Source organism: Sceloporus occidentalis, unplaced genomic scaffold (assembly GCF_023333645.1).
Source record: "Sceloporus occidentalis isolate IW3139 unplaced genomic scaffold, rSceOcc1.0.p SCAF_1, whole genome shotgun sequence".
NCBI lineage: Eukaryota > Metazoa > Chordata > Lepidosauria > Squamata > Phrynosomatidae > Sceloporus > Sceloporus occidentalis.
In genome coordinates this window covers 95,670,995-95,696,730 of record NW_028316981.1, presented here as the reverse complement: position 1 = coordinate 95,696,730, position 25,736 = coordinate 95,670,995, and the positions used below count along the sequence as shown (strand labels likewise).

The 25,736-nt window shown below is 41.6% G+C and overlaps 1 protein-coding gene across 1 annotated transcript in view; it reads left to right on the top strand.

The window, feature by feature from the left end:
• Positions 1-981: 981 nt before the first annotated feature.
• Positions 982-25,736, top strand: part of TGFBI (transforming growth factor beta induced) — a 64,057-nt gene continuing 39,302 nt past the window's right edge. Inside the window, exons 1-2 of the mRNA XM_089518061.1 lie at positions 982-1,115; positions 11,600-11,698. Of these exons, the coding sequence (XP_089374187.1) occupies positions 982-1,115; positions 11,600-11,698 (233 nt within the window). The remainder of the gene's footprint in view (positions 1,116-11,599; positions 11,699-25,736) is intronic.

The window sequence follows — 25,736 nt, the reverse complement described above, 5'->3', positions numbered from 1 at the left end:
TGGTCCAGCCTTCAAACCACTTCAGCAACAAAGTATCCTTCCCAGGATTCCAAAGCATAGAGCCAGGGCAATGAAAGCAGTGTCAAACCAGATTTTCCTGCAATGCCGATGATGCAGCCTTGGGGGTCCAAAACAAACTGCAGATAATAATAATAATAATAATAATAATAAATAAACTTTTATTTATATCCTGCCTACTCCGACTAGAACTGAGGCTGCTTATACTAAAACAGTCCAACACATAATAAAATAACAATACACCATAGTCCCAAGTTTGAGACTGCTTTAACCGCCCTCAGGGCTCAGTGCTAGGGGATCCTGGGATCTGTGGCTTGTTGTGGCCCCAGAGCTCTCTCTCTCTCTCTCTGACAGAGAAGGCTCAGTGTCTTACAAACACCACAGTTCCCAGAATTCCCTAGCATTGAGCCAGGACAGTTAAAGCAGTCTCAAAGTGGATTATTGCTGCAGTGTGTTTTGGACCATAGTCTATATATAGGCTGCATTCACACTGGAGAAATAACCCGATCTGGCACCGCTTTAACTTTTTTTCTGATTCAAGTGCAATGGAATTCTGGGAGTTGGAGTTTGTTGTGAGCCCAGAGCGGAACGGATACCACACCACAAACTCCAACTCCCAGAATTCCATAGCACTTGAATCAGAAAAAAAGTTAAAGGGGTGCCAAACCGGGTTATTTCTGCAGTGCGGATGCAGCCCTTGGTATGCTATGCTGTGTTTGGGCCGGGTAGGCTCCATCTCTGGGGCCAGAACGAAGCTCAATGCCTAGCAGTTGAAGCGGGATCAAAGCGGATGCTTCCCACAGTCCGGAGGCAGGCTGCGTGGGCTGGGGCTGGGCCCCTCCTCCCCCTCCCCCTGGCGGAGCCTCTCCTCTTCCTCCTCCTCCTCCTCCTCCTCCTCCCTGCCGCCCTTATTTAAGCGGGGCTCCAGGGCAGAGCTGCTCAGAAGACCGGGCTCCTGCAGAGATGGGCAAGTCCTCCTCCTTCCTCCTGCTGCTGCAGGTCCTGCTCCTGGGGCTCCTCTCGCCTTCGGAGGCTGCCAGCCGGAGCCCTTACCAGCAGATCCTCCATCACAGCCGCATCCGGGGAAGGCACCAAGGGTAAGATCAGCAGGAAGAGGAGGAGGAGGAGGAGGAGGAGGAGGAGGAGGAGGAGGACACCTGGGTCTTGGGGGTCTCCCTGGGTTGGGGCTCTGGGCAGAGCCAGGCTGCCCTCCATCTCTGCCCAGCTCAAGGGGTTTCCTTGGCCAGCTTCCTTCAGAGGCAAGTTTTTGCCAACTTCTTTCTTTCAGTGAGTCCCAAAGGTGCTACAAGACCTCTCTCCATTATTATTATTATTATTATTATTATTATTATTATTATTATTATTATTATTATATCCAACTGCATCTGAGGAAGTAGACTGAAGTCTAGGAAAGCTCCTGCTGCCAACTTCTTTCTCTCAGCGAGTCTCAAAGGTGCTACAGGACTGCTTTACCCACTGATTCTGCAGACTGCCATTGCTTCTCCCACTACTGAGCCAGTGGGGGATGAGGGGTCGTTTTCCTTTGGAAATGCTTGCCTTGGTGGGAGAGGAGAAGCATTGGCCGGAGTGGATGATGGGGAATGGAGTCAGTCTGGGATGGGTCTAACCTCCAGAGGAGAAGGAGGCATTGCAAAAATGGAGGACATTAAAAAAATGGAGGACAGGACCAAAGGAAAGGTAAAAGCGCTCCTAGAAATAGAAAGTCCTGCTTCTGAGTCCTGCTCGAAATGTAGGACATGATGTAGGACGTGTCCTGGGAAAGGAGGACCCCCGCCTCCCTGTGTAATTGTTTCTTAGGTAGATTTGAGAAACGTGGCCGTGTTACATCTGCCTGCGATCTTGCTCGCAGCACCTTTGGCAAAGGCCTTGTATAGATAGCCCCAGCTTTCTAGGCTGCACCTGAGGAAGCAGGCTCCAAGTCTATTAAGAAAGCGGAGGCTGCAACTTCTTTCCCTCAGTGGGTCCCAAAGGGGCTGCAAGGTCCCTCTGCATAATGTTCCTCAGGTAAAAGGAGGAGGCTGGACTCCCTTCAAGGCCCCACTGGTTTTCCCCAGGCTGGTTGCTGCAAGTGTAAAAGATGGGTGACAGAGGGGAGGGCAAGGCAGGAGCTCCCCACGCCTTCAGTTAGATCTGGGGCCAAGTGTCAGGCGAAGATGGAGCCAGCATGGCATAGTGGTTTGAGCACTATTCTGAGACCCTGGAGACCAGGGTTTGAATCCCAGTTTGGCCACAGAAACCCACTGGGTGACCTTGGGCAAGTCACAGTCTCTCAGCCTCGGAGGATGAAACTTGCCAAGAAAACCCCAGGATAAGTTTGGCATAAGTCAGAAACAGCTTGAAGGCATGCAGCAACAACAACAGCCACTGCTCCCTTAAACAGGCAAGGAATCTGCCTGGAGAAAATGGTTTATGGAGTTGAAGTATGTTGCCCCCTCAAACTGTGTCTCATTCCCCTGTTCCCAATCCAGGACATGCATTGAGACATAATATCTAAAGGCAGTTGCAGTGTTGGACCACTTAGACTCTGGAGCACTATTTACGCCCAGAGAAAAGTTCTGTGTGGCTTGAAAGTTTGCTAGCCTTAAGGCATGATGTTTGCAGCAAAGGAAAGGCTTAAAACATACAGGTGGTAATATTAAACCTGGTGTGCAGCCTGGTTTGCATGCTTATGCAGGGACCTTTTAATTTGAATTTATCTTAGATTCTTTTTTTTTTTAAGCCTATATATTATTTAGATTGTTGACAGCTAGTCAAACTTTTGACAGCCAACACGGTGTAGTGGTTTGAGCATTGGACTATGACTCTGGAGTCTAGGGTTTGATTCCCACTCGGCCATGAAACCCACTGGGTGACCATAGACAAGTCACACTCTCTCAGCCTCAGTCGAAGGCAAGGGGAAACCTCCTCTGAACAAATCTTGCCAAGCAAACCCCATGATAGGTTTGCAATTGAAGGCACACAACACATACACACAGAGACAAATTTTTAGCCAACATTTGTCTTATATGTAAAAGGGCCATGATAAGCTAGCCCTGAATTTCTCCCACATTTTCAGTTCTAGTCACCTTTCCAAACATACTCCTGCCCCTACACACACACACACACACACACACACACACACATACACACACAGAGACATGCAGAGTATCTGAGAGATGGAAGAGAATGATCTTTGCACAAAGTTGTCTGCAAACAGATGCTGTTTGATGCCTGGATCACTGGACACTCTGGTTGTTATTCAGTGATAAGTGTGTTAGTTTTAATGTGCCACAAAACTCTTCATTGTTTGGCACTGACAGGGAGACTCACAGGATTCCTTTCTAAAGCAGCACATCTAGAAGTGTAAGAACAAAGCAGCAGTTCTTTCTATTGCTTTCTGTCCAAATCACATCATCCAAATGGGCTAGTAGCTGTGGAGTCACTCTCTCTCTAACAGACTCCTTATGGATCAGTTACATTCTCTTACCAGGGATATTCCAGCCTAAATCTGGTTGCTAGTCCTAACTAGAGTAGGCCCATGGAAATAATGGCATTTATGCCAACTATGGATGTATCCTATACTATGAAGAAAACTGGTAGAAAGAAAATCAACTCATTTGAAATAGGGTGCTGGAGAAGATTTCTACAGATACCATGGAATGCTAAAAAGACAAATAAATGGGTCCTGAAGCATAGAATCATAGAATCATAGAGTTGGAAGAGACCACACGGGCCATCCAGTCCAGCCCCCTGCCATGCAGGAAATCCGAATCAAAGCATCCCCAGCAGACGGCCATCTAGCCTCTGCTTAAAGACCTCCAAGGAAGGAGATGCCATTACACTCTGAGGAAGGAGTGTGTTCCACTGTTGAACAGCCCTTACTGTCAGGAAGTTCTTCCTAATGTTCAGGTGGAATCTCTTTTCCTGTAGCTTGCATCCATTGTTCCGGGTCCTGTTCTCTGGAGCAGCAGAAAACAAGCTCCCTCCTCAATATGACATCCTTTCAAATATTTAAACAGGGCCATCATATGACCTCTTAACCTTCTCTTCTCCAGGCTAAACATCCCCAGCTCCCTGAGTCGTTCTTCATAGGGCAAGGTTTCCAGACCTTTCACCATTTTAGTCGCCCTCCTCTGGACATGCTCCAGTTTCTCAATGTCCCTCTTGAATTGTGGTGCCCAGAACTGGACACAATATTCCAGGTGGGGCCTGACCAGAGCAGAATACAGTGGCACTATTATTTCTCTTGATCTAGACACTATACTTCTATTGATGCAGCCTAAAATTGCATTGGCCTTTTTAGCTGCCGCATCGCACTGTTGACTCATGTTCAACTTATCATCTACTTGGACTCCTAGATCCCTTTCACATGTACTTTCATTCAGCAATGTGTCTCCCATCCTATATCTGTGCATTTCATTTTTCCGCCCTAAGTGCAGTACCTTACATTTCTCTGTGTTGAATTTCATTTTGTTAGCTTTGGCCCAGCTTTCTAGTCTATTCAGATCATTTTGAATGTTGGTCCTGTCCTCTGGAGTATTAGCTATTCCTCCTAATTTGGTGTCATCTGCAAATTTGATAAGTATGCTCCCAATTCTGTCATCCAGGTCATTGATAAAGATGTTGAATAACACTGGGCCCAGGACAGAGCCCTGTGGGACCCCACTGGTCACTTCTCTCCAGGATGAAAAGGAGCCATTGTTGAGCACCCTTTGGGTTCGGCCGGTCAACCAATTACAGATCCATTTAACAGTTACTTTGTCTAGCCCACATTTTACCAGCTTGTTTGCAAGAATATCATGGAAAACCTTGTCAAAGGCCTTACTGAAATCAAGATATACTATATCCACAGCATTCCCTTCATCTACCAAGCTGGTAATTTTATCAAAGAAAGAGATCAGATTTGTCTGGCTTGACTTGTTTCTCTGAAACCCGTGTTGACTTTTTGTGATTATGGCATTGCCTTCTAGATGTTCACAGACTCTCTGTTTAATGATCTGCTCCAGAATCTTTCCTGGTATTGATGTCAGACTAACTGGACGATAATTTTTGGGATCCTCTTTTTCCCCCCTTTTTGAAGATGGGGACAACATTTGCCCTCCTCCAGTCTGCTGGGATTTCTCCTGTTTTCCAGGAGTTTTCAAATATGATTGCCAATGGCTCCGATATTACATTTGCCAGTTCTTGTAGTACCCTTGGATGTAGTTCATCTGGTCCTGGAGACTTAAATTCATTTAGATTAACAAGGTATTCCTCTACTATCGCTTTACTTATTCTGTGCTGAAATTCCCCTAATCTGTCTTCTGCTCCATTATCCTCAGGTTGAGCACTCTTTTCCTTTTCTGAGAAGACTGAGGCAAAGAAGGTGTTGAGTAATTCTGCCTTTTCTCTGTCTTCTGTTAGCATTTTGCCATCTTCTCCACGCAGTGACCCTACCGTTTCCTTCTTCTTCCTTTTGCTGCGGACATATCCAAAAAGCCCTTTTTGTTGTTCTTAACCTCTCTAGCAAGCCTGAGTTCATTCTGCGCTTTAGCTTTTCTGACTTTACCCCTGCTTGAACTCTGTCTAAAAGCCAAGATGACAAAACTGAGAGGTTTATCACATGGAGATGATTAGAGCTTTTGCAGGTCAGTTTCGACATGATTGCGCTTCCAACGATGCGGATTCACATCACAATGTGAATGTGTTATCAGACGCGATTCCTTTCTATGGAAGCCCCTTTCATGGTGCTTCTGCAGTGATTCCAAAGTGACCCCTCATTTTGATGAATTCAGAAAAAAGTGAATTCACAGAATTTGCATTCAAGCTCACTTTGATTTCACTTCAAATTGGTCTGGTGTGGAAAACCACTCTGATGTTGCCCCCCTTGGCCCCCTGTGTCCTGCTCTGTCATTCCCCTCCTCCTCCACCCCATCTCGTCCCCTCTGCCACCCATCCCATCTTCCCCATGATCCTCTGCCTTCTCCTGCATACCAATCCTGGCCCCAGCGACCTATCCCATCATCCTCTGCCTTCTCCTGCATCCCGATCCTGGCTCCAGTGATCCCCAGTTATCTATCCCATCATCCCTTGCCTTCTCCTGCATCCCAGTCCTGGCCCCAGTGATCCCCACACACCTATCCCATCACCCCCTGACTGCTTCTTCACCCCAATGAAGGATGACAGCTAAGGAGGGGGCAGGGAAGGAGGACAGCATCCAGAGCCCCACTGAGCATGTGCAAGGGTGCCGATTCGAATCATTGAATCCTCCGGTGTGGTAATACAATGTGCACTCACTCTGCTTTGCTTGAATCCGCATCACGTGACTTGTTTGGGATAGAACTGACCCTGGTTCCCCCTCCGTTCGGGAAGGCAACAGAAAGGCAACCCGGTGTGGTAAAACATCACGTTTTAATGTGAATTCGCATTGCTAGACAGGAGTGACTCTGGATCTGGTGTGAAAAAACGTCATGCTTCGCATTGCTAGAACAGGAGTGACTGCAGATCTGAGTGCAAACCCCCCCACATGTGATAAGGTCCTGAGACTGTCACTCTTTGGCCACATCATGAGAAGGCTAGAAAAGATAATAATACTAGGAAAGGTGGGGCGGGGGCAGTAGAAAGAGAGGAAGACAGCATACCACAGCCTTGAGCCTGCAGGACTTGATTGGAGCAGGTGAGGATAAGGGGTCTATGGAGGTGTCTCATTCGTGGTTCACCATGAGTTGAAGTCAACTTGAAGTCAGTTAACAACAAAAATACTATACTTTAAGTTATGGTTCCATAATTTATTCACTAGTTCTACTCCATCTGGGATTGATGTACCGTCCAACAGTCTGAAATTGATAGGGATCATCTCAATTAATCCCCTATTGCCTCCTTTTTCCCAACTGTTTTTAAAATGTCCCAGTTTTTTCTCTTCTTCTCACTTTCCTTCCCTGTCCTCAATTTACTTCAATTCTGGGAAACTGAATTCCAGGTGCAAAAGTAGTTTGCTGTCAGTTAACTCAGTGAGGAGAACAGGAGGAGAGCCATTCCCAGTAGGCTCATGTCAAAGCAAATTGCTGCAGCCTCTACTAGCTTTCATTAATAACTTTGCCCCCTTGACCACACTCAGATAATGCATGGCCACACATGTCCTGGTTTTCATCTGTGAAATGGTGGAGGGATTTATGCCTTATTTTTCCCTGGCAGATTCCTAACTGTCAGGGGATTCCCTACTTTCCTGGAAATTCACAGCCACCTCCTGGTATCCTCTCCTAGCCCATTCCTCCTGGAACTCCAGTGCACAGGTCAAGAACACTTAAGTTAATTACACTGTACTATCAGGAGTTCAAAAACATGACTATAAAATTTTATTAAGAAATGTCTCGAATTTCTGAACATGGCTATGAAAGACTTCTAAAAAGTATTGTCTTCCACGTGATTTGAAATAGAATAGAAAGCATTAGAGTCAATGTGATGTCATGTACCAGTACTGCTTGACCATGAAAACCCACTCAGTAACTTTGGGCAAGTCACATTCTCTCAGCCTCAGATGAAGGCACTGTCAAACCCGCTGTGAATAAATCCTGCCAAGAAAACCATAGGACAGAGTCTAGGGAGTTTATCAGACAAGAGAAATTGGAAGTGTAATCCAATGGCAATCTGAACGCAATCATGGGGTTTAACGTTATTGCATGATAGAGTACCACATGCAATTTCTGGCAATGGGAAGTCAGTCCAAATGCAATCATGGGGTTTCACGCTATTGCGTAATAGACTACCACACACAATTTTGGGCAATGGCAAGCTATTTTCAGGCAATGGGAAGTCAGTTTGAGCGCAATTCGAATTCACGTAAATTTGCTGAATTAGCGAATTCACGTGAATGCGTTCTGGCCCCACTTTCTTTTCATTCAAAATTAAGAAAAATTCCTCCTGTGTAATAAACTCCTAGGTGAAGGTGAATATTAACAACATATAACATGCAGAGAACACTTGTTATTATTAACTGCCCTTGACTCAGCCCTGACTCATGGCAAATCTCCAAGACCCCTGTTCTCCACTGCTCTACTCAGGCCTGCAAATTCATACCCATGACCTCTTTGGTTGAGACCATCCATCTAGCATATGGTCTTCCTCTCTTTCTGCTTCCCTAGCATGATTGCCTTTTCTACTGAGTTGTGCCTTCTTGTGATGTGGCCAAAGTATGGAAGCTTTAGTTTCATCATTTTGGCTTCCAGTGAGAGTTCAGGCTTGATCTTATCAAGGACCTATTTGTTTGTCTTCTTGGCTGTCCAAATTATCCTCAGCACCCTTCTGCAGCACCACATGTCAAATGAGTTGATTTTCTTTCTGTCAGAATGCTAACTTGGTATAAATCATAAAGGTGTCTTATTTGTATGCTGTTTAACCAACCAACACATCCTGATATTCTAGTGAACATTTGGGCTTAAAATATAACCAGTGAACATTCATAATCTTGCTCATCTCAAGTGTCCCATCCCCGCATTCATTTTCTTCTGTCCCTGAATAGAAACCATATTTTATTAGCTAATTTTCAAGTGCTTGAAAAAGGAGGTCAGTGGGTCACCAAGAATTGAGAAGATGTCAAGTAAAGAAGAGCCATGTCCCAATGGCTATAAGTCATCCTCATTTCTTTAGGAGAGGTAGAAGTAAATCTACCTAGAAAACATGACATCAGGGCATAGGCAAGTCCTGAACTCTACTTTTAAACCTATATGGAAGTGTTGTTTTTTCCCCAAAGGGCCTTTTCTTGGTTGTTCAGTATTAGACACATATTTTGCAGCCTTTAATTATATTTAAGTGGTTTGTAAATTTCTTCCTTTATGCCACAGATAATGGAAAACATGAAATGAAACAGAAAAGCCATACATATAAGTAAACTTTAATTTGGTTTGATTGGATCAAGGCTGTCCCTGATGTCCTGCCACCAAGCAACAAATAGTGCCTTCTCCCCCGAAGCCCACTGTTTTCCAGACAAGTTAGTTTGGTAAGGCAGAAAGAATCATAAGCATCTCTTTCCTTCTCTAGCAAGAAAAATACCAGAAAAATGAATACCTAACAACTTGCTGACCTTTTATGATAATTAAATGCCTGGCAGTGGGGTGATAAGGTTGAACGGGTGCTGTGGACATTATTAGAGGTGCATGGTTTTGTTCAGTAGGTTGGATCCCAGGTATCAGCCAGGGATAGTAGGTAAGGCTTACTGGGAAGGGCAGTGTGATATAGTGGTTTGACAAGGACTCTGGGACACCAGGGTTTGAATCCCCACTCTGCCATAAAAACCTACTGGGTGACCTTGAGCAAGTTACACTCTTACCTTGAGAAGAAGACAATAGCAAACCTGCTCTGAAAGATCTTGCCAAGAAAATCAGATTTGTCAAATAAATCAGATTTGACTTGAAAACACATAGCAGCAGCAATATGATCTGTTTTAGATGACCTCTTAGAATAACAGAATCTTAAGAGTTGGAAGGTACCTCAAGGGTCATCTAGTACAACCTAATGATATGCAGGAATGCACAACTAAAGCATTCCTGCAAGATGCCATCCAACCTCTGTTTAAAGACCTTCAAAGAGAGAGAGTCTACCGCTCTCTAAGGCTATCCATTCCACAGTCTGAACACTTCTTAATGCCAAGATGTCTTTTCTTTTTATTTAAATCTATTGTTTGTGTTCCCATCTCTGCAATGGCAGAAAACACTCTGGCTCCTTCTTCTACATGACATCCCTTCAGATTTTTAAAGATAGCTATCATGTCACCTGTCAGTTTTCTCTTCTCCAAGCTAAACATGTTCATCTCCCTGTGTCTTTCCTCCTGAAGTTCTTCCTCCTTTCAGTGCCTAATGGTGCAGCCTATCTGCTGTATGAATGAGCAGCTGGTTGTAATCTGGAAACTCTGTCATAAACATGTATACATAGCATGTAATGGCACAAACCCTTGGTGTAGCACAGTTTAAGTACATATGCTGGAACAGCAAATTTTAGTGCTTGGATTGTTAGTGAGTTAAATGAGCTAAATAGCATTAAGATGAACTTATCACATGTACAAAAACCAAACCAAAGATTAATCAAATCAAGCTGATACACGCAGGAAGTGAAAGCCTTTGACTATAAAGGAAGCAAATTAGATTATTCATTTGTCTGTATTGTAAAAGTGCTAACATAGTAAAATCCATTGCAGATGCAGCCTCTGATAGGTCACAAATATCAGTGTTCTAGATGTACTCCTCTAGTTGATTCATTTGTTGGTAAATGACAATGGTGGGTGGAGGACATACTAGGGGAAAAAGGAGAAATAAAAATAAAAATGTGGGCAGAGACGAGAAGGTTCCTGGCATCTGATCATCTGGTCAACCACAGATATTCAGTTCTCTCTCCTACTGCAACTTCAGAATTAATATAGACTTCAGATTATGAATACATGTGCGCACACGCACACACACGTTGAGTCTCCTTCATCCGGAATTCCAAAATACTCCAAAATCCAAAAATGTCCACATGGGTGGCTGAGACATGTTTTCTGATGGTTCCGTGTAAGCAAACTTTGTTTCATGCATGCACAGAATTATTAAAAATATTATACCTAAAGTTAGCTTCAGGTTATGTTTATAAGGTGTACGTGAAACATAAATGAATTTTATGCTAAGACTTGGGTCTCCAAGATATCTCATTGTATATATGGAAATATTCCAAAATCCAAAACGATTCAGAACACTTGTGTTTCCAAGCATTTCAGATAAGGGAGACTCAACCTGTATATAGGCTAGCAGCAATGATGTGCCATATGCCTTTGTTTCTCTTCCACATGTTCCCTATGTGGCAAAGCTTCCCCTTGCATCCTGAACCCCCTTCTTCTGTGCCCATGGACCTTTTTATCTCCAATATGGGGCTGTAGATAAACTGCTGGACCATAGATCAGACCCCACATGGCAATTATGCATGAGCTGGTGCCTTGGTACAGAAAAACCTAAGAAAAGAACTTGAGAAAAGGACCTCTCTGTATTCATTGTGCTGACAGCGTCAGTGCCATGTGGGTGGGAAAGCATGGGTGAAGAATTTGGCACTAAGCTTCAGCATTGTTAGGCCAGCAGAACAGAGCTTGGTAAAGTCACTTTTTCTATTAAAATTCCATGAATCCCCCAGCAGCCCAAAAATAATGTTTAAAAACTACCAGAATATAGACCCAGCCTGATGAGTATCTGATTGTGTATATTAAAAACACTGAAACATTTTTCCTCTGGAGGAACCCTTAATTTTCAGGTCTCAGGGAACCTGTGCATAAAAATTATTTTGTATTTGTATAGCTCAAAAAAGTAGATATTTTTCAATCACACTCTCTTGAAGAACCCAAAGCAACCATGAATTCTGGTTAAGAAACTGCTCTAAAATCTGTGGGGATTTGGTTTGGTATAATCGATTTGAATATTGGTTCTTGGTAATTATTTAAAAAAGAAATGCATTTATTTCTGAGTTATAACTGTCACATTTATATTATCCTATTTATATTTATATAGTACAACAGAAATGACTAGAAAGATATAGATATATACATATTTCTCCCTGACCCTTTTCTTTTCATTTACTTTGCCTATAGCCCCAATGTGTGTGCTGTGCTGAAGCTGATTGGAACAAACAGGCAATACTTGCCAAACTGCAAACTCTGGTACCAGAGGAAAATCTGTGGCAAGGCAACGTAAGTATTTCGAGTAGGGGCCAGAGTGTTCTGTAAAGTAAATACCTGGTGACTTTAGGGTGCTGTACAGGAGGCCTGTGTTTCTTTTTACTCAACAGGCCAAAACAGAGCTTTGAAAAGTTACTTTAATGGAAAACAACTCATCAAACTTCCATGTTACTTCCAAAAAGGTAACTTTTTCAAGTGCTGGTCCAAGCACAGCCCTACCAATGATTTTGGTGACTCTCCAGTTCTTTTGCTGTTCCGCTTTTTTAGGGTTGCCTGATAGAGTTTGAGATGCGACTCTTGTAACTTTAAGCCTAAATAGATTGAAGGCAAAATGTCAAAAAACTTCGTGAAGCTGGGCAAAGATACCTCTTTTTTCTTATCTTACAGACTTGAACTTTCAACTGCAACTGTTCCCTTTGAAAACAACTCCTGCCTCCTTGGTGGAGAGTGGGGGGAAGGGGAGTAGAGAAGCGCCAAACTCTGTTCTTGTCATTGGCAATTCTGTGCCCCTTGTTCCTGCTCTCTATCAGGAAGGCAAAAGCCATATTGGGAGGGAATGGCTGTAGTAGATAGTTTGAGGTTGAAAGGTAAGTGAAGACATGTGCCTGCATCCATTGTTACAGCTATTTTACAGTACCTCATCCTTCTCAGTCTGTTCAGGCTTAAAGTTACAAGAGCCTTATCTTCTATCCAACCTGGCAGCCCTTCTTTTTTTCTCTTTTTGGTAGAAGACAAGCTATTTGTTTGTTTGTTCTTTTTTTAAAGGTAATTTGTAAACAGTGTGTTTAGTTTGATCCTGGTTTTGTGAACTAGCAAAATGGGATTTGTTGTTGGCCTGCAAACCTGAATGTAGTTCTGGTTTGTAACTCTGTCTTGGAAGGTAAAGCCACAAACAAGGCTTCAAAGGAAACCCCATCACAGAAAGGGGAACACCATGATTTTATTATTCTCTTCTGCTTGTTCATTCCCACCTTGGGAAAGGACCATAGCTCAGTGATTTTATTTAAATTTTAAAAACTTTTGTATGTTCAATGCAATTTTATATTGTTTTAGCAAGATGATTTGAATTGTTTTTACATTGTTGTTGTAACATTTTTAACTGTTTTTATCTGTGAGACACCTTGGGCCCTTTCTGGGAGAAAGGTGGGCTATAAATGAAATAACATAAAATGAAATAAACATAGTAGAGCATATGCTCTGATGTAGAAAGTGCCACATTCAGTCCTCAGCACCTTCAGAAAAGACTGGGAAAACCTCTTGTCTGCTATGGAGGCCAGACTTGACATCTTCCTAAGCATAGTTTGGTGTTGCATCTGGACTCCCTTGTGTTTTTGTGGCTGTTAAACTTGTTTGTAGCTTTCCTGGTAGTACCAGATCTTACATATATACTTCAAATGTCCTTAGTTTTTAACACATGTTAAAAACATCCTTATCTGAACAAGTCTTCTCTAATTAGGCTAGCCTGATAGCTATTTCCAAGATTTCAAAAATAATTTATTTGATGTGTTTTGTGTATCTATGTTTTGTTTCATTAATGTAAACAACTGTGAAATTTTGGGATCTAAGAAGCAGATAAATATTTGCAAATAAATAAATAAGTAAATGCAAAACTATCTGGCTTCTTGTCCTCCAGCCCTTTTAGACACAGATGGAATAAATCACGCTGAAGCCTGTCCTTGCAGATGTTAGTGTTCAATAGACATTGCATATAGCTTCCTATAAAAGTGGCCTCGACACGTACTCTTGCAAAGGGCAGCCTGTACCTAATTAGGAATGTGGACTGGGCTGGCTGACTGCCAGTCTTGAGCAGAAGACTGTTAGTCTTCTGGGGAAGGTGCACCCTCCACAAGGTCACACGAGCCCCAGAAAATCAAAATTTGGAGGATGAGATGAGACAAATCCATAAATGTTCGTGAAAGACTCCAGACAGCTAATTTTCCATGAGTGACTTCATTGTATGTCAGCAATCAGGGTAAATAAAAATTTCTGTATAAGCTGAGACAAATGCAGGATTTTACTGCAACATCTGATATACAGAAGTAGCTGAATGTGTCTTAAATGAGTGTGTGTTTCCTTAGCGCTTGTACTGGTGGCATTCCCTCATGTTCCTGATCCCAACATTTTTTTTTTTAAAAAAGCTCACTCATGGTACAGTGAAAAGAGTGTTGGACATGGATTAAATTACAGCACCTCTCCCAGGAGAAAGGAAAGTATTATTCAAAGCCGTGGTCCATTGACCAGTGTTGGTCCACAAACTATCAGCTGCGAGTCTCTGGAGAGTTTCCAGGGGGGAGGGGGGGGAGAAACGAATGTAGCCCATGGGCACAAATATGATCCTGTTAGAAACTGCTGCTCCCCCACACCAGATAGCTACAGAAGCTCTTGGCTAGGAGATTGCTTTGTTCCGTGCAGCAATGTGACCACCATCAGATGTGGCTGTGCTTATCATTGGCTCTAGCACTCAGTTGTCTTTACCTTGAGCCAAAAGTCCCAGTGAAAAAAACAACAGTGCTTCTCAGGCTATCTGATGTAGGGGACTGGGAATTACATTTTTCCAGTGTGTCAGGGACTGGCCCCCATATTTGTGGTGATTGGTTACAGTTGTTTTTGTCTTTGATGGAAACTCACCAGAGACCAGCACTAGTTCAGGAACCACCACTTTGAGTAGCATGGCTCTAAAACATTATAAAATTTATCCAGGAACTTCATGGCTTCCTTTTTCATACGGTAAACTCAGAACTCATGAAACAGAGGAAGGAAATTCCACACCTCCTACATGCGTATGAAGATATGACAAGGACTTGGCAAGCCATCTTTAGTTGCTAAAGCTGTTGTCTATCTGTGAGCCATACCTGTGTCTCTCTAGGGCTGTAAAGACCAGCAAGCTATCCCTTGGGTGATAGGCCAGTAACAACAACAGCAACAACTTTCCTCTCCTTCCTTTTGCTGCTGCTGATACTGTCCTTATGTTTTATTGACAAATAGATATGAGGAGAATGATTAGGATTTTTCTTAGCTATCATGCAATTGAATGATTCATTATAGTAAAACACAATTTAAGGTTTTTGGGAAAGGGTAGAAAAAAAGTAGGTGGAGAATGAACAGGAATTCAGTCATCCAAACTTAATCTGGATATTGGATATTCAAAATATTTAAGTACTTTAAGTATCTTTTAAAACACACATTGAACAGTCACACTTTTTTAAAGCAAAAGCTAGCAAAAATGTTAGCAGAACATTTTCTGCCACATTTTAATTTGGGAAAGGGGCCAATTAATTATACTTAAATCCTTCAAGGAAAAGCAGTGGGACGCTTGTCTTACTGAGCACAGCTTTGGGGTTACTTGAATTCACAGAAGATTGATTCAGTTTGAAATTAGTATTTGAGGATGGTACATTAGTGTTCCCATAGTCCACCATTTTCCTTGTTGGACATGACAAGTATCCACCAAAGTTGGTACCTTCAGTAAACAGAATAACAATGTATTTATTGGATTCAGGATCATATGATACCTGAAAGATACTAGACCTTGTCTGATCATGGAAACTAAACAGGGTCAGCCCTGGGTAGTACTAGCCTATGCAAGTGCTGTAGGCAATAGCAGTAGCAAGTACACTTCTGTACTGATCAGTGAACTAGCACTCCCTAAGCGGTTTACAACGTGTAAGCCAATTGCCCCAACAAGCTGGGAACTTATTTTACCAACCTATGAAAGCATAGCAGGCTGAGTTGATCTTGGAGCCCTGCCTGGGAATGAATTTACAACCTTGTGGCTGCAGTACTGGCATTTAACCACTTCACCACCAGGGCTTCCTATAAGGCACACACACAGAGAGAATATAATAAAAACTTGAGTTAATACTGATGAGTACCCCATAAAATAACTGGATTAAATCCATCATAAAGTTTATAGTCATGTTAAGATTTCGTCTGGTTTTGTGTTAATTCAGGAAATTAAAAAAGGTGTTAGACAGTATTTTGTTTTAGATTAGGATTGGAAATCTTGTGGCCCTCCAAATGTTGTTGGACTGCAACTCCCAGCATTCTTCATCATTGACTCTATTGGCTGGGGCTGCTGGAGGTTGTAGTCCACCAATATCTGGACAGCCATATGATTCTCACCTCTGGTTTAGATTTTGATGAGGTGGCTCTGCTTTCACATGGAAGGAGACACAAAGTGTTCTGCCACATAGCTCACTTGGGACCTTGTTTTTTGTTTTTTTGTGTTTTTACATTTTTATAAGGGTATCGGGCAAAATAATATTGAGGATACTTATCAAATGTGGAAAATGATGTGGGATTGTAGTTAATACCAGAGAAGACAAGCTCAAGATTAAGAATGATATTGACAGGCTGAAATACTGTGTTTAAACCAACAAGGTATAATTCAGCAAAGATAAATATAAAGTCTTGCATTTGGTTACAAATAATAAAAGAAAGGCATAGGGAATGTGTGGGGGACATGTCTTGGGATTACTTTATGTGAAAAGCATCCAGCTGTTATGGAGAATCACACAGCTGAATGAGAGGCAACGGTGAGTTGCTGAAGAAGCTAGTGTAGTCTTCTGTTCTGCTCTGTTCTGCATTGGTCATGTTGTATGTGGACTACCTAATCTGGTTCTGTACAGGATATTTGGAATACTCTGTTCAATTTAAGATGGAGAACTGAAGTGTGTGCATAGAGAAGATCAACCAGGATGTTGAAAAGGCTAGAAACCAAGTCCTAGGAGATGTGACAGAACCCCTCTCCAGGTGATCCCTACAGTTCCAGCCCTTGGGTTTCTGTCACTCAACTGTTTCCCCTTCAGATTCTCCCTGGATCTTGTACCTGGAACTCAAGGTGACCTATACCAAACAAATTGGTGTGTTAAAGCATGACTAATTATCTTCATTAATTCTTAAGTGAAAATATATTCAGAGATGTAGAAAATAATCAGAAAAGACTTATTATATAACAAGTAAACAAAGGGATCTTGTAGCCCTTTTGAGGCTCACTGTGAGAAAAAAAGGTTTACAGAATAAGGTTTTGTAGACTCTGTTTGCTTCTTAAAATGCAAAAGTAGACTGAGTTTACGAAAGCTTATACTACAAATGCCTTCCTTTCAATAAGCCTCAGAGGTGCTACAAGATCTCTTGTGTGCTGATGCAGACAAACACAACTATTTCTTTGTATCTAAAAAGTAAGTTAAACTCATGCTGACTCCATGCACACACACAATGCAACATAAAACATCAGTTAAAATACAGTCACAATGTAAAGTCGAAGGCTTTCATGGCCGGCATCCATAGTTTTTTGTGGGTTTTTTGGGCTATGTGGCCATTTTCTGGAACATGGCCACATAGCCCGAAAAACCCACAAAAAACAATACAGTCACAGTTTGTCCTGAACTCTTTCCACACACTTAGCTCCCATCAAACCAAAATTCTTATCTGATTTTATATTCTTTCCACTATTGCACCTTCCCCACAGCATCCCAAACACTGGGATTTGTTGGTTTTACTGAGGCCATAGAGACTAATAATTTTACCCGTCTTTGCAGGTGGCTCTAATTTTATGGAGTAATTGTTCCTCTTTAGCCACATGGCAGTTTGATCACTTATTGTGACTCCCAGCTCTTTATGCATTGTATCATATGGTTGCTCTGAAACATTTTTGAAATAAGTAAATTTCTACTGGCCAACTTAACTGCATTGACCACTTATTCTTCTTGAATCTATGACCTGCTGGAATAGTAGTGTCCAGTGTTTGCCCTGGAGTGTGCTCCAGGATGTTGCATAATTAATGGGCAATTTATCCATGTCAGCTTTCACTTAATAAGGCAATGCCCAAGTGTTGAATGTACATGGGTGAATCAGCCCTTATAGAACCTTAGATGATTTTACCCAAGTCTCAACACTCCCAGTTTACCCAGTTTATGGTAATGTTTGTTGTGTGCCTTAAACAAACCTATCACAAGATTTTGTGGGGCTGAGATGCGTAACTCGTCTAAGTTCATGCAGTGGTTTTCCATAACCAAATGGCACTCAAACCATGATCTTCAGAGTGATAGTCCAATGTTCAAACCACTATACCATGCTGTCATTGTATTCTTCCAGTATTAATCACTATGAATTAGTACATGCCTTTTCTTTATTCAGTGTCTGTCCATACAGACATTCAAAGAACAGTCCACATAAGGAGGGAAGAAAGAAATGAGATTGTGTTTCCAAGTTCAGCCCTCTTTCAGTTCTCTGGTACACAATTTACATATAAACAAACTGTACACACACACACACAAATTGTCTCTGCACAGCCAAGTACCCTGCATGTGTACAACCTATGTGCATGTATGTTCTGTTGGAAATGCCATGAAAAGTGTGGAAGTTGTGTTGACTCCTCTCCCTTTCCTACACATTCAGTGTTCACTGTTCATTCACATGAACAGGGCTAATGAATTGCTTGTAACAACAAAAAAGGATCACCCTCACACCTACCAACCTATCTCCACTCTGAATTCACCACTGGAAACCCTACTTCCGTATCTGCCAGTCATAGCAGCAAAGTCGGTGAACAACAAGGCTTTCTAGGTAGCAGCCTCCTATTTGTGGAACTCTCTTCCAGCCAATGCCCACTGGGCCCCACTGTAGTCCACCAAGCAGTCCCTAAAGACTTACCAGTTTATTTTGTTCTATAATTAACCTAGGAATTTATTGGTTGTCATTGGTTGTCACACTGTGAATTATAGCACTTTGAATCCACTTTAACTGTCATAGCTCCAACTGAGATTTGTAGTCTGGTAAGAGACTTAGGATATTCTACTACACTTGTTTGGACCACATTGTTAGAGATCTTTGCCAGAGAATTCTGTCACACAAAACTACAAAGCCCAGGATTACATAGGATGAGGTCATGATAATTAAAGTGGTACATTACCATGTCAGTTGGATAATTTGGATACACTTATTTTCCTGAAAGTGTGAAGAGCTAAACAGGTAGTGGGGTCATGGGCACACATATAAGCCCTTTCCCCAGATATTGCGGATGTCTTCAACCTTTGTGAAGGTTTGAAGAAGGCTTTGTAACTGTTTTGTGGTTACAGAGCACCTGTGGTTAGAAAACATGAAAAGGCAGGGCTCGCAATCTTGTGAATTTTGTATGCTTGTTCAACAGGATCCAGCTTCCAAATCCCCTTCAGTTTTTCATGCTCAACATATGAAGGAATGTCTTACTTCTGGGAGCTTGGGGCCAGAGCTTATTTATATCATCACTTTCACATCCACAATTTTAGCCCTCCATGCATTCAGGTGAATGCCTGAACAGGACTACAGTATGTAGTGCAATCCAGTTTTAGATATGAGTGGTGACCTTAAACTTTGGTAATTCCCCAGTGTACATCCATGTTTCTGGAAGAAAGGGAAAGCAGGGGGTGGGAGGAGTCATCTGCTTCCATTCACACACTTAATGCAATCACTGTTTCAGACATGAAGAATGTCACTGTCTGTACTAAGCAGGTGGAGGGTGTGTCTCTTATCTTGTGCATAGTTTCCTTCAGAATAGATTTGGCAAACACCTCTGTGATGGACTGTTGGGCCCAAAGGGAATTTTGCGATACTTCAGTGAAATAGCAGTACTTGAATCATACTGGAAACAGTGTGTCTTGCATGAACTTGTCTGAGCTTTGATCAAATATCTTGAGATGAAAGTGCCATGATATATCAAAACTATTTTCAGAGTACATGGCAGTGAGTTGCATTTCAGCAACACTGGCCAAGTACTCCCAGTCTTTACAGTATAGAAGCCTAGAGAGCCACAGAGCATGTAGTTCTCCTGCTCATACAGGGCCAAGCTAGGCTGCTCATTCCAATGTGTTGATACCTCCCTTTATTTGTCTGCAGTAAAGACTGTAGAATTAATTAACTGCATTGGGCTGAATCTAGTGTTAGCTCCAACTAGAGTAGATCCATTGAAATAAACTTGCTAATTTGCACTTATATATATCCCTTTCATTTCAGTGGACCTTCTCTAGTTGGGATAGGACTTAAATACTCTGAAGGCATCAGACCACATCTGATCTTCAAAGCTAAGCAAGGTGATTAGTACCTGGTTAATACTTGGATGGGAGACTGCAAAGAAATACCAAGTGCTGTAGGCTATATTTCAGAGGAAGGAAACCACAAAACCACCTATGAGTACTCCTTGCCTAAAGTCAATTGTAAAGTTGCCATAAGTCAACAGGGAACTTGAAGGCACATGCGCGTGTGTGCGCGCGCACACACACACATTGGGACTAATACTCGACTTAGCCTGTTCAGTTATTAAGCTGAATGCCAGAATCACATCCAAGGACTTCCAAACCCTTCTTAGGCATGCCTGAGCAGGAATGTCTCATAGCACCTGTAGAATCAGGCCAAGGCAACATAATCTCAGATCAGCCTTCCATGCTATGATTTGTTCTCTGGTACTGATGCTCAGCTATACAGTATATGAACCGAGATGAGTGTGTGTGTAAACAGATAGTTTCCCTTTGCAAGAAATGGAAATATTAATTTATTTTTTATTTATTTACAGCCCTTTATAACAGTATCTCAGGGTGGCATACAATATAAATGATTTAGAACACTTCCTATAAAAACATAGTAAACATCACAATAGTTAATACCACTTTAAAAGCAAGTTAAATCTACTTTAAAAATAACAACAGTTTAAAACCACATAATAAATTAGTTCCCAAAAGCTTTATTAAAAAATGATATTTTAGCTTGGTGCTGGAAAGGAATCAACATTAGCACCAATCAGACCTTCAAATGGAGGGCATTCCACAGGCTAAAAGTCTCTTTCCCCAGTTTCCCCACTTTGTATTGGCCCCATTGGTGAGACATAGGAGGGCCCCTCCTACCAACCTCAATTTCTGGGCTGGTGTGTGTATAAGGAGAAGTGTTCCTTCTAGTATCAATGTGCCAAACCATTTAGGGCTTTAAATGTCCCCACCAGCATCTTCAATTTGGAGTGGAAAAAAAGCAGCAGCTAGGATTTCTACTTTGCAGTGAGCAGTCATGTGTTTGGAGAATAGTTGGAGGACAGTCTTCCATTTGAAGTCATCATCTTTTGAAAGAGTCATTCAGTCCAAGTCTGGCCAGTGTAGACAGGCCCTTAGCAGGTTTCTGGGCTGATATCTCTATGTGGAGAGAACTGGTTGTACAAATGAATTTTTCCCTTGAAGTTTCCCTCACAGATTCAGCACCTAGGGCTGCATATTTAGAAACCTCTGGAAAAGGTAAAATTCCTCAGCTCAGTTCTTTACAAATGTGGGCAGGCAGATAATGTCCATTTCCCAGATACCTTTTCTTGGCAAATGGTTGATTGGTAAGAATCATAGAATCATGTTCACAGCTTCAGTCTTTCCATGCAAGGCACTCATACTGACCTAAAGCATTTTACTGCTTGCAGTGAAGATAAGAGGAGAGAGCATTTTGATGTTAGTTCAGCCTAACCTCTATTTCATGGACCTCATAAACAGTACATGTTAATTTGTGTCTTGTGTCTATTATATGTTTTATCAATGCACATCCCTCTAATTAACATATAAATATTTATAAATAAATAAGGCAGCACCTTCTTCCATTTCCAAGTACAGAAACTGACTGGACGAGTGGATGGAAAACTGAATTATACCCCCATGCAAATGATAGGATGGTGTTCTTTGCAATGGAGGCAACAGAGGCTGTGTTCCATACAACACTTCCAATAGAAGTGGGTATCTGGGGGCTCAAGAGGAACAGCCTATCTACTAGAATTTGCTGACTGAGGTTGTGGTCACTTCACTCTTCTTTAATGGAAAGCCAGCTCTGCATGGTGCTTATGAGCAATGCATACTTTTTGCTCTATAACAAATCCAAGCCTCCTCAACAGACGTTCATCTCTGGCTGTGAACTTTGAATCATAAATATTGGAATCCAAGCATTTGATCTATGAAGTAATGGAATATTACATTTGCTTTGACCCTAAAGATTAATTTTCTTTTTAAAGACTGTCCTCCACTGTAAAATGAAATGCTCATTTCAGCAGTTCCGTGGTTAATAAATCTTGTCTACTATGGAGTCCCAGTTGAGTCTAGTGGTTGTGCATCACTGGCATAAGCACAACCATCTGTAATTAGAAACATTTGCCTTTCCAACATTACCTTCCCTCTGAGTGTCCCATTGCAGAATGTTAATATGGAAGATGTTTAACATATCTATAAAAGAGAGTGGTTAGTTTGTACATTTTCTCTTTTTTTGTACACAGCACTGGGAATGTCTGCCTAGGTTGTATCCATAGGTTAGATATATGGGCCATCAATTAAAACTCCCTGCTGAGCCATAAGGCACCATGAGTAAACCACTATTGCTTAGCCCATTTTGAAGAGCTGCCAAAGTAATAAAATAAGCAAAGTATTATTACATACCATGGATTCTTGGGGTTAGGAGGACATGAAAGTAATCTCATTTATTATTTGAATACTAAATATCCTAATTCAATACAGTATTCCAGTTTGAGTGTTTTCATTATATTTTCTTCCTGAGGCAAGAAAGTAACTGGAATATTTACTCATATCAGTAAAGGAATCCTGAGCCTCTGCTTGCCTTTTTTGTTGTACAAGTGCCACAAGGATCTCCATTGTTTTGGCTACAACTGCTTCTTCCCAAATGTCTGATAGCCTGGGAGACAACGGTCAAGACTTACACTTTCCACTGGAAATTATGAAGCATTAGCTCCCCTTTGATTGCCTGGCCAGTGGGCTGTTGATTGGAACGGTAGGTAGCTATAATTGGGATATTCACAGAACGGCCTAGAATATTCCTGATTCAGAGAATCAATTGGTACAAGAGGGCCATGCCCAGCATCCCATACTCTACAACTGTCCTGATTTGCAGAGACAGTTATGACTAATCCTCTGCCATCACACTTTTTCAGCTGGCTTAATAATGTCCCCATTTCTTTTTCCTCCTTCCAGTTTCTCCCTTTCTTCGTGGCTTGCTTCACCTGCCACAAACTGAATTCGAAATGCAGAAGTAGTTTGTGCTCAGATTAACTCAGCTGCAGGTAGCAGAGAGGAAGGAGTAGAATTGTGCCTTTAGCTTTACGTTTAGGCAAAAGCAAACTGCTGCAGCCTCTCCTAGCTTGCCTTCCCCCCCGCCAAGTAATAAATTTGGTGATCTTCGCCACATTCTGATGTTGCTTGGCCACATGTGTCCCAATTTCATCTGAAATGTCGGAGGGTATGGCTTTCTGGTAGGCTCTCAGTGGAAAACATATGGGAGGCTACCCTATCCTCACTTTCTTTAGGATCCCAGTTTCTTTGGGGAAAATTTGAATCTGAGAGAGCCTACCAGGTTAACCTGCTTGCCAGCCCAAAAACACTCTCTCTGACGTCTGAAGCTCCTTAAATCCTGGATTTCCCCTTTAGGAAAAGCAACCAGTCGGTGTGTGTTTAGTTTGTAAACATTCCCTGGAATGTTTTTAATATGGAGGAATCATATATCTTTCTCTGATAGACTCTAGGCACTTCTTATTCTTAGGCATATCTGGAAGCCAACTACAGATATAAAATGTTTCAGTTTAGGTTTAGCTCATTTTCCCTTTGTTTTGCCATATACGAATTCCTCTACATCCCTACCCCACTTGGTCTATGAGTCATGGTTAAAAAAACAAATTGAAATAAATAGTAGGAGTCATTATCATGTTGTTCACTGCACTGGTTAAGCAAAAATAATGGATGTTAGTCATATCCTTGGCTTATTGGGCATACTGCTGTATTAAACAAAACTTCTATGTTAAAGACAGATAAATTTTATTTGGCTTGAATTACAGACCACTTTGTGTGATACATCTGATAAAGTGGGTTGTAGTCTGTAAAGGCATTGGTCAAATAAAATGTGTCAATTTAAAAAACGTCACAAGGCTCTCTGCTTTTTTTGTTGCAACAGTTGGCCAACGGGAGTTTATTCCATGGGAAACTGCTATATTAAAGGACATAAATGATAAGTATATTGTACAGCTACCTCAGAATATCCACATCTGGTGGTGTCTCCAGTGCTGTTCCCCTCACAAAACACAAGACATTTGGTACTCCATATTTCATGTTTAGATCTAGTAGACATGGTACAGTACATACAGAAGTAGGTTTGTATAATTGTTAGCGTATGTTTGGATAAACTGTGGATGAATTGGCCTAAAAGCAATGATAGCAAATGTGACATCATCATATTTTATTAACTGTACAGTAAAAGAAGAGCTCTGTTTGGTGAATTATGTAACTTTCCAGAGCTGGATGTTGCTGCGGAAATGAGTAAATTGTTTCCCTGGAGAGCTCATATATTTGCCTTCTGTTAGATTTCACCCATTCCACCTCTGACTGGAAATTACTTATGCTTCTTAGAATTTTGTCCTACAGAAACACAAACTATCCCACAGGATGCCTTTGCTTCTAGATAATTATAAATGGGATTCTATAAGCTAACAGTCAAGTTTGGAACTTGCTCATATTTTATATTATTTTATTTTTATTGGATTTTAAAAATTATTTTAAGATGTCATTGTAAGCTACTTTGAGATTTCTTTAAATAAACAGTAATACAGACTATCTAATAATAATACAGTCGGCCCTTCTTATACACAGATTCAATCATCCACGGTTTGAAAATATTCCAAAAAAGTATAACTTTCAAATATCAAACCTTGATTTTCTATTTTTTATAAGGGACACCATTTTGCTATGTCATTATATTTAATAGGACTTGAGCATCCATGGATTTTGTTATCCACAGGGGATCTTGAAACCAAACCCCAGCATATAACAAGGGTCCACTGTTATACAAATAAAAGGAGCAACAGTAGCACCTAATGGATTTGGAACACAGCGGGATAGTCAGCCGCTTCTAGCCTGAACGTTACTTAGTGTAAAGAACATGCAGGGGTAGTTGTGTTGGCCATTTAACAAATACAAACAAAAATCCACCAGTGATACCTTTATTAGCTTTCAATAAAAATATCACTGATGGATTTTGGTTTGTATTAGTGCAAACAATCACACTATTCACTTAGTGGAGTGAGTGCTTGATCACATGGAGAACCTTTTATTTTATTTCATTCAGTTAAGAGACTATGTGCCATAGCACCTGCTTAATGCAAATGGGGCCATTGTGCAAACAGTCAGTCTAAGCTCAGCTCTGTTTTGTTAGCATAGCCCAAACTATTTGAATGGATAATCAAATCTTAGCCCAGTGGCAGCCCCACAAGCTCCCAAGGAAATTGCATGGTAGCCAAAACATAATATGAACAGGTCCTGTTGCTGTTGTTGTCACAGCTAGGACTCCTAGGATTGCCAGGTGGAACAAGAGACAGGCCTCTGTATCTTTAATGATATCTTTGGTGCGAGACACATTGGCCTGCGCCGAAACTAGGGCAACCACACGCTCCTGAACCCTAGTCCATATGGGCATAGTCATCATGGTGTCCTCTCCACATGGGCGCCACCATGATGATGCCGTCGCCGCACAGCCTCTGCACATCGCTGTGCGTTGTGTACATCACAAGTGCCAATGGCGCACTCATGATGTACACAACATGCCAAAAAAAGAACCTGGAAGAATCAGGTTCTTTTTACTGTGGAGGGACGCCACACAGTTTGTCAGCTGCGGTGTCCTTCCTCAGTTAAAACGGGTGAGTGCAGACTGCTGTTTCGGAGCTGTATGTACTGCCCCTTTAATAGAGAAGGGAATTTAAACAGATATAGCTTTCATGAGAAACAATGTTTGCTGAATAATTCTCCTGCACAACTAAAAAAGTTACAGGAGTCCTAGCCCTTATTTCACCTGACAACCCTAACGGCTTCTCTGTCTTCTTATTTCGTTCTCAGCTAAGCTTCTTTATATGACCTTCTGCTCAGTTTTATGTTCACATAAAGGAAGAAAATTCTTTTGTGATTCTGTTCTTGGAATTCTATAAGTTTAAATACTTAAAAACTGCCCCTCTCCCTTTTTCTTCTTCTTTGGTCAATGAAGACCTTTTCCTAACTTTGGCAAATGAATC